Below are 9,679 nucleotides of genomic sequence, written 5' to 3'. Positions count from 1 at the left end.
GTGCCCTGAGATGTATGTAAGAATACTGAGAAGGAAAAGGACACCAAGGATAAGAAACTATTCTTTATTTTAGACAATATCATAAAATTTTTTTCACATTCCCCCCACCTGTTAACCCTTAATCCTCATCTTCTAGTTGAGAAATAAGGCTTGAGAGAGGGGAGAGAAAAATCATAAAGGGTAAACTTAGCAGCACTAACAAGGTGCTTCCCTCTGCACAGCTGTTGTCTCTCACACTGGCATTCTGCACAACCGCCTTCCAGAAAGTGTTGATAGGTTTTCTCAGGGTGGAGGAGTGGGGGGCTAAGATGTCCATGCTCACATAGTGTGGGAAAACAGTAGCTAAAGGTTAGTTTTTTTATTGTAACAGGAATTCTCAGTCCTTAGTAGTCTAATGTGAGTTGATCTCCAACAGGAGAAAAGGGGTATGCAATATTCCCCAAGCTTTCTGAGCAAATAATCCTTTTTTTCATCAGATACATCAGAAATAGTTTAGAGTGTACTGTAAATATGGTTTTTTGAGATGGGAGTTAGAAAGCCTGATCTCTTCCCATTCTTCCTCCCATTGTCTGCTAACACCAGCAGCAGAGTGACTCTAGAATGCAGACCACTGGCCACACTGAGAAAGGGACAAGTCAGTCAAGGATGGAGTGGAAGGGACCAGCCGCGTCCTCACTCACTTCTGCTTGTACATTGTTCAGCTGAAGTAGAGTTGACATACAGTGTTCTGTCCGCTTGTACGTTTTTCTTCACTCCCCTAAGTTAAGCGAGATGTACTCTATTCCCCACCCCCTGCCACCTTAAGTAATCCAGTTGGGTGCTACTTCCCCCCCTTTTGTGACAAAGCAACTGATTGATCACTACCTGAAAGAGACAAAAGAGTGCTTGCTGAGACAAGATGGTGGCCCAGCAGAACAGGTCAATGCTAAGACACCACAGGAGACAACATACTGAGAAAAGAGGGTAGCCTCAAGGAATTATGCAGACACTAGACAATACTCCACAAGCACTGGTTGAATCTCCACCAGCAAAACTGAGAAGCATCTATGGTCACCTCAAGCCTGGATGCTGGCTGCCTCTTGGCTTGAAATGTGGCTAGGCTTTCCTGAAGAAGGTGTCTGCCCTTAGACTCTTAATTGCTTTAGCTTCAGCCTCTTCTGGGCACAGGTCTGACACTGATCTGCAGCAGACTGTCCTGAGACAGCCTGACCACATCGAGGGGTTGTAAAATAATCTCCATGCACAGTTATTAACTAATTAAACTTGCATTCAACACCATATGCTGATAGGATGAGGCAAAGGATAAGATTCGAATCTTAGATCTTTCTGAGCAGGGCATGTTAGGTGATAACTAGAGGGAAGGATTGGTTGCAAGCTGGATGTGAGCTCAGGCTTAGGCATGAAGGGAACGGTCTACTGGCTGAAAAGCGCTAGGGGCTCCCTGGGCTCTGGTGCAGCCTACAAGGGTTTCACTCCAGGAAGGGTATGATATGGGCATAAAACCACGCTTGAGACAGTTGCAGATGGTCCCCCTCCACAGCCAGGAACACTAGCTGTCCTGCACTGTCCATTTCCTTTAGCCCCAGGCGGTCCTGCAGAGAGAGAGACCATAATTCAGAGGCTTTATGAAAAGTTTTATAGTTAAAAAGTAAAGAAATACAATGTTTGAGATACGTGCTCCAAGTGTAGTCTTTTCCCTGAGTAGTAGTAAAATTTAGGTGTATTGTTGAAAGTGCCAAAAAGGATATCTCCCAGTTTTCTTCCTGAGCATTCAAAACATACGTAATTGAGACTGTCATCTACAGAGTTCTATATTCAGCTTTCTGAAAAGTTTCCTAAAGCTTCTGGAGGACCACCTGTGTGGGTGCGCAAGCCACGGACAAAACTGCCTCAAAAGGTCAGGTGAGACTGAGGCAAAGACAGAAAAATGTTAGCTTAAAACCTATCTAACCCTTCGATAACACACCCCAGCCACTTTTCATATCCTGCAGCTGAGAATGGCATTACCCACAGTGCCACAGAACAAATACGGCTGAGAGGATGAGCAGCTGACGGAGCTGGAGTGCGGCTTCTGCTGTAGCTACCATCAGTCTTCCACAAGAGGGAAGTTCTTCGTTGTAATTTCCAAAACTCAATGGACCCTAGCTTCCCTTCCCTTCGATCTCACCCAACCTGGGCCACCAAACGCAGGAGGAAAGCCAAGAGAGGAGACAACCGGCCTGCGAAATTACTCAGAATTCTAGCAGAAGGCGGGCGCCTGGGTGGCTCAGTTGGTTAAGCGACTGCCTCCGGCTCAGGTCATGATCCTGGAGTCCCGGGATCGAGTCCCGCATCGGGCTCCCTGCTCAGCAGGGAGTCTGCTTCTCCCTCTGACCCTCCCCCCTCTCATGCTCTCGCTATCTCATTCTCTCTCTCAAATAAATAAATCTTTAAAAAAAAAAAAAAAAAAGAATTCTAGTAGAAGGCAAGTGGTGCACATAGTACTTGTGCCTTTTTGGGAGGGTCCAGCTCCAATACACATTCTGTAGAGTGTGGAAGGCCCCAGAACTAGAGGTAGTGAAATGGTGCAACCTCTGCTTGAGAAACAGGGCCTACAGCGCTTCCTCCAGGCTCCTGCAAGAGGAGCTCCCCTCATCAGTGCTCTAATTTAAAAACAGGACTTCACATCTGTTTGAGCTTTAAAGTTAACACCTCTCCTGTGTTTTCACGATGCACGGGGGCTTCTTGGATGTGCAGTCTGCACGTCAGCAAAGGAAGCCAGTTCTAAACCTTTTTATCAGAAGGCAGAAACTGGAGATGAGGTGACCTTCATACATACTTGAAAACCATGAGGTACAGGTCCTTCATCCTTCAGGATGTACATTTCTGTAAATCAGCGCCTGATACGCTGGCGTCACGATCAGCACCCTGACAGGTCTCACCCGTATCAGACCAAGTCAGGGGCCTCTGAGCACCTACTTGCTCTGGGATGTACAAGACAGGCTGTATCACCAAAGAACCTAGCAGCTTCGGGAACCAGGAGCTGAAAAAGACAGGACTCTCTCCTCTCCGGTTACCTGTGTGTACAGAGTGGACTCCTGCAAGGGGATGGTTTCCTTGGCTTGGCCACTTCTATAAAATCCGAACCACTGCAGGAGAGGAGGGAGAACGAAGATCAGACACACAGCACATACTGGCTAGTAGCTAAGACTACCAACAAACGGTATCACAAAGCTGTAGCAAAGAGTAAAAATAGAGTACGTCTTGAGTCATCTCTTTTTAACGGTAGATCCTGAGGGATGAGTTCATCTTTCCAAAGAGCTTTCCAACTGCGCAGAATTCCTGTTTCCTACAATTATTGAGCACCTACGCTGTGAAAATCTTTGTGCTAAGTCCGACATTTGAAGACATATATTGTGGTCCCTGTTTTCTACGGCTCTAAACACAGAAACAACAAACAGCACAGGGATCAGCAAACTTTTCTGTAAAGGCCAGATACAAAATATCTTAGGCTTTAAAGTCCACATGAGTGCAACTACCCAATGCTGCCATTCTAAACAAAAGCAACCATAAACTATATAAAAAATGAATATGGCTTTAAGAAAAAGTAAAAATGAATATGGCTCTATTCCAATGAAATTTCACTTATGGACCCTGAAATTTCCATTTATATAACTTTTGTCATCAGATATGCTTTTGACTTTTTCTATCCATTAAAAAATGGTTCATGGGCCCTGCAAAAGCAGACGGTGGGCTGGATCTGGCCAGAAGGCTGCCATCTGCTAGTCCCTGGTGGCCTGACATAATGTGATGATTCTGCAAAAGAGGGCAAAAGAGGGAGCAAAGTCTGCTTGGAATAGGGATGGCATCCTGGATGGAAGAAGTGGCACTTGAGCTTGGCCTTGACAGACGACCTGGAGCTTGTCAGGTGGAGAAGCCCAGGGAAGGGCACTCTAAGAGACTGAAAGGCATGAACAAAGGCACGTAAGAGTAAAAACACATGCCAAGTCTGGGGCATTTCAACACTTGATCCTAGAGTATATGAAGTAGGTAATGAAGGAAGATTAGGTTGAAAAGATAGGTCAAGGCAGACCTTGAATGCCAACCTCAGGGATTTACAGACTTTGGGCTGATGGTTTGGGTCACAAAGGTCTCTTAGAAAATGTGATAAAAGTTATAGATCTTTCCTCAGAGAATGCCACTACATAATCTTGCAAACAATTTCGGGTGGTGGGGGGGTGGCCCCCAGTGTCCCATTTGTAAACCTCGGGTGAAGAAGCCCTGCTCTACACAAAAGGTGGTGGAAGGGCCTGAAGGTTTCTCCCAAGCAGGCAGCTGTATTTTAATGCCATTTACTCCTTCAGTCTCCTGGTGTGGCATGGCCTGCCAATGCAGCACCTCACCTCAGAGTCCACAGGGTCCACAATGGAATCATTGAGAAATTTCACCATCACAAACTTCTTCAAGGCCATCAGGTTCTTCTTGTAGGACTCATTGACACCCTGGAGGAAAGGCCAGTAGTATTTCAGGGACAATATCATCAGGTTCCAGCAGGGATGTTAAAGCCTTCCAGTGCTCTGGCCTCCCCAACCCTGGGCCACCATATTTCCTCCCCATGATAATGGGCTGCTTTTCCAGCTTCCGGCCCAGAATATACCTTCTACAGCCTTTTCTTACCATCCTATCTGACTGGCAATGCCCCTACCAACCACAGTCCGTCACCGCATTCCATAGGCATCCGTCACATAGGTTAAAAGCAACTACCCAGAGAGAGCCAAAGCAAAAGGAGAAACCACACGTTCTGGCGGTTCTGCTATACTCTTCTGTTTCTTTCCCCAGCACCCCTCAAGTTTCGTTTTAAAAAACAAAACCAAAAACCTCCAGATAGGCCCAGTATAAATTGAGCCACTGAGTTTACCAGAATCTCACAAGCCAAGTTCGTGCCTGGGACATACTCGGTCCCCTCTGCAGTCTCTCTTCTAAGTAAATCTCACTTCTGAGAAAATCTGACCCTCCAAGGGACCCACTAGGAAGGCTTCCTTCTGTAAGACAGCAGCTGTGACGTTCCACTTAAGCCAGCCAGCAACCTACTGAGCTTACCCTGCTTCTTCAACACAAGGAAAGGAAAAGGACCTACGGGAAGAAAGCCAAATGAATTTCAGCCTTCCTAAAAGGAACTGAAACTCGTAAGCACTGCTCCCCACAACAGAACTTCTGTTTCCCAGGGTCTGTCCAGGATATTCTGGGTAAACAGTCAGAGCTGATCTGTTTGTGACGCCCCGAAAGCAACACGAATGCACGGCGAGGGCAGCCTGGGATGGGTGCTTACCCTCTCCTGATTAATATCTGCCAAGAAGATGCTGTGGTTGCGGTACATGTCCTCCTTGATGGGGTCGTGCCAGTATTCCGCTTGCACCAGGCTGCAGGGAGGAGGAGGAATGAATGTAGGTGACCGAGCGCGTGTCAGTCAGCACGCCGGGGGCACGCCCTGTGCACAGCACACTGTGCACTAGGAGACTTCAAAAGGACAAAACTCCAGGGCCGCCAAGCCCCAGGCCTTGCCCTTAAATAGGGCAGACAAGACTTCCACTTACGAAAAAGTTCCTTAACGACACGCCGGAGGCATGACAGTTCTATGCAGCACAGCACAGAGTCCCACAGATTTGGGGAAAGGACGCCATCAGTCTCAGTTTCCCCATGGCCCTGAGCCTTGTCACACTTCCGCCTCCGGGTCACGGTGGCACATGCTGTCCCCGCCCACAACCCCACCTCCTTTCCCCCTCCGCCTCTTCCTATTCATCCTGCAAGGCTCAGCTCAGATATCACCGCCTCCGCATCCAGCCATCCCTCTCTCCATCCATCTGGCCACCTTCAGCCTGGGACGGAGGTCTACCCCTTCAATCGCAAAGCATTTTTCCTATCGTTGAGTGATGACACTGGTTTTCAGGATTTTGGTATGTCATGCAGTTTCTAAGGACAAAAGGTGGGGATTTGGCGTTTACACTATTATTTCAGACAGGTGTTCACATGCTTCTCCTTTCTCTCCAGTCTCTCTGCTCTCCCTCCCCTCCCCTGCCTTCCCTCGGGGCCCTTCCCCATCCACACGGAGCCCTTCCCCATCCACACGGAGCCCTTCCCGAGTCCTCCCGGCAGGTGCTTCCACGGGGCTCCTGCATCCACACAGCAGCATTTCCACTACGAGAAAGCGGAGCACGGACCTCTGGGGAAAGGAGGAGTCGGAACACGGGTGGGACCCTCTATCCCATGCTGGCAGGGGAAAGAAGAAACATCTGGACAACAGGAGCTCCCCAGCCTGAGTGGAAGAGGTGCCCAGAGGCGGTGGTCCAGAAAGCTCCACCCAACAGGGCAGGATGGTACAGAAGCCCAGTGGAACCAGCTACGGCAGAGATGTCCGCGCTCCTCATGCCTGGGGCAGGTGCGACTGAGGTCAAAAGAGGCCGCAGTCAGCCTGTCGGCAGTCACAGGTCTGTCATCTGTTTACAAATGGACGTGAAAGATTTCAGTATTTAGTTTCACTGATTGTGTCAAAAGGTGACGAACTCTGACCGTTTAAAGAAGACTGACATTGGCACTGGTCTTGTCCTTTTGTTCCAGCCCTGCTGTCGCTCACCGGGGGCGAGCTGGCTCCCTGGTCCTCCCCTCAAGGACTACAAGCTCCCTGAGCGGCGACGCTCTGGCGCCCCGCAGACGCCCCGCAGACGCCCAGCAGGGAGGCTCTGCCGAGCGGAAGGGACCAAAGCAGGGGTGCCAGACAAGCTATGAAAGAAGTCGGCTGGTACTGAGGGAGTGAGCAGAAAGGAAGGCAGGATGGTTAGGAGAACAAGGGAAGAAGCTTCGGGGGTGGGTGGTCAACAGTGTCAAACGCTCCCAAGTGGTGAGCGCTGGGCGCACACATGTTCACACAGGTGGCCATCCAAGTTTCTTCAAAAAATGTTCAGTGAATAAATACAAAGGTCTTTGGATCTTGCCGGACGAGGTTCTGGTGACCCAGAATTACAGCAGGGAGCCCAACGGCTGAAAATGAAAGAACCAACGAAAGCAGTAGTCGTGGGTCACCTTTCTGTGTGAAAAGGAAACAGAGCTAAGAAGGGGCCACAGGAAGAAATGAAGGGCATTTTGTTTTGTGAGAAGCCCGGTGCACACGGGGCGGCTAAGGGGAAGGACCTGAGGATGAGCACAAGCTGGAAGTGCTGGGGAGGCAGACAGAGAAGAAACATGGGTCTGTACTATTCTGTCCTTGTCACCAGGGAAGGGCCAGTTTCAGACGTTAAGTAACGCTCTCAAAACTACACAGTCGACGGGCGCCTGGGTGGCTCAGTCAGTTAAGCGTCTGCCTTCAGCTCAGGTCATGATCTCAGGGTCTTGGGATCGAGCCCCATATCGGGCTCCCTGCTCGGCAGAGTCTGTGTCTCTCTCTCCCTCCGCTGCTCCCCCTGTTTGTGTGCTCTCTCTCTCTCTCAGTCAAATAAATAAAATCTTTAAAAAAACAAAAACTACACAGTCGTGTCATCAGTGGCTCAGGTGGTTAAGCAACCAACTCCTGGTTTCAGCTCAGGTCGTGACCTCAGGGTTGTGGGATCGAGTCCTGCATTGGGCTTCACGCTCAGTGGGCAGCCTGCTTGGGATTTTCTCTCTCTTCCTCTGCCCCTCCCCCTGCTTGCTTGTGCATACACACTTGAAATAAATAAATAAATAAAATCTTAAAAAAAAAAAACTACACAGTCATAGACAAGGTAAGATAGGAGCCTAAATCTGCCCAAGTCCACACTCTTTCCAACGCGGCCCATTCAAGAGGCAGTCAGCAACCCAGAAACTGTACCCTTTACCCCTGAGGCCTGTTCTAATTTTTTTTTTTTAAGATTTTATTTATTTATTTGAGAGAGAGAATGAGATAGAGAGAGAGCATGAGAGGGGAGAGGGTCAGAGGGAGAAGCAGACTCCCTGCCGAGCAGGGAGCCCGATGCGGGACTCGATCCAGGGACTCCAGGATCATGACCTGAGCGGAAGGCAGTCGCTTAACCGACTGAGCCACCCAGGCGCCCGAGGCCTGTTCTAGCCACTGCGGCTTCGAGAGAATAACAGAAACCTGTGCACAGCACTTACTGGGCCTACTCTAAGCACTTTACATACATTAACCTATTTAATCCTGACAAGAATTCCATCGGGAAGGCACTATTATTAGCCTCCTGTTTCCGAATGAGGCAACCAGACCCAGAGTGATGAATGGCTTGCCCACGGTCACACTGCCGGGAGGAACAGAGCCCGAACGGCCTGGCAGCCAGTCCGGGCCCCAAGCCCTGCTCTTAACCACTACACATACCACCGGCCTGCTGACCGCGCGGGACGCCGACAGCACCAGCTCCGCAGCCCGCAGCCCCGGCCCGGGATCGCGGGGCCTCGCCTCTCGGAGCCGGATCCTGCCAGGGTTGTCGTGAAAACTAAGCATCAACTGTAAAGCTCACTAAGGTGTCCACTCCTGGCACAAATTCCACAAACCCGAGTGCTGTCGGACCGGCCGCCGTCTATTCTGTCCCTCCTGCCCCTCGCTCTAAATCCAGCCGCCGCCGCCGGCACCGTCTGCGCGGGGAGACGCTGTTCCAAGTCCTAGCGGGAGACGAACCAGAGCCTGACCGGGAGGAAAGGAAATGCGGAAGCCGACGTGCTGAGGTGCCGGCCAACCCCTAAGGCATTCTAACCTAAATCACAAGATGATTTCTGGTAGAATCTGACAAACTTATTTTATATTTTTTATTTTATTTTATTATTATATTTTACTATATCTTATTTATTATTTTTATATTTTATTATATTTTTATTTTATTATATTTTATTTATTATTTTATTATTCTAATTTTATTTTATATATTTTATTTAATTTCATTTTATTTTACAAACTAATTTTAAACTCCAGATGAAACAGTAAAAGTTCAAGACCAGCCAAGACTTGAAGAGCTGTGTAAAAGTTGCTGCAGTAACCAAAGCAGAGCACGCATGGGGTAGAGACAGACAAATAAATGAATGGAACAGAATAGCAGCCCAGAAACAGACTCAAGCATCGAAAACCCCAGGTAGATGAAAAACATGAGAATCAAAACAAAACCTGAAAAAAAAAATTAGAAGAAAATATGGGATGGGAGAATAGCTCTGTGCTTCAGTCCTAAGGGCTGATGAAGTGGCCTGAATCCAAATTAGAAGCTGCTACACCTGATGCTGGTTTGGACACTGTGAATGTACCTAATGCCCCTGAGCTGTACACTTAAAAATGACTGAAATGGCAGATTCTGTTTTATATATATTATATATATGCTTTACCATAACTTAAAAAAATCTGCTGTACCAAATGAAGACCCCATAAATAACATTAAAATATAAGCCACAGGCTGGGAGAAGTTAAGTGTAATATACCTAACAAAGAAAGGCTTGATAATCCTAATATAGATGCACGTGTGTGTACATGATACTTACACATCAGTAAGAAAAAGAACGCCCAACAGAAAAACAGGCAAAGACTAGAATAGGCAATGAATAGGCAAGTCACAGAAAAGAGAGACCCGAGTAGCCAACAAACACGAACAGATGATCAAGCTGCCTAACAGGATGCGCAGATTGGAAAGCGAAACCATCCCACACACATCTGCCTGGCAGACGCGTTAACAGACACAGGATCAAAAGTCAGTTG

The 9,679-nt window shown here is 48.2% G+C and overlaps 1 protein-coding gene across 1 annotated transcript in view; it reads right to left on the bottom strand.

Annotated features, from left to right (window-relative positions):
- Positions 1-50: 50 nt before the first annotated feature.
- PPT1 (palmitoyl-protein thioesterase 1) overlaps positions 51-9,679 on the bottom strand; it is a 27,322-nt gene continuing 17,693 nt past the window's right edge. The window contains exons 6-9 of the mRNA XM_064589384.1: positions 5,309-5,399; positions 4,383-4,481; positions 3,057-3,128; positions 51-1,592 (exon numbers count right to left, since the gene is read on the bottom strand). Of these exons, the coding sequence (XP_064445454.1) occupies positions 1,470-1,592; positions 3,057-3,128; positions 4,383-4,481; positions 5,309-5,399 (385 nt within the window). The 3' untranslated portion in view covers positions 51-1,469. The remainder of the gene's footprint in view (positions 1,593-3,056; positions 3,129-4,382; positions 4,482-5,308; positions 5,400-9,679) is intronic.

This window comes from Mirounga angustirostris, unplaced genomic scaffold (genome assembly GCF_029215605.1).
Source record: "Mirounga angustirostris isolate CCGP_5_RB_7025 unplaced genomic scaffold, mMirAng1.0.hap1 SCAF_4, whole genome shotgun sequence".
Classification (NCBI taxonomy): domain Eukaryota; kingdom Metazoa; phylum Chordata; class Mammalia; order Carnivora; family Phocidae; genus Mirounga; species Mirounga angustirostris.
This window is presented reverse-complemented; position numbering and strand designations above follow the sequence as displayed.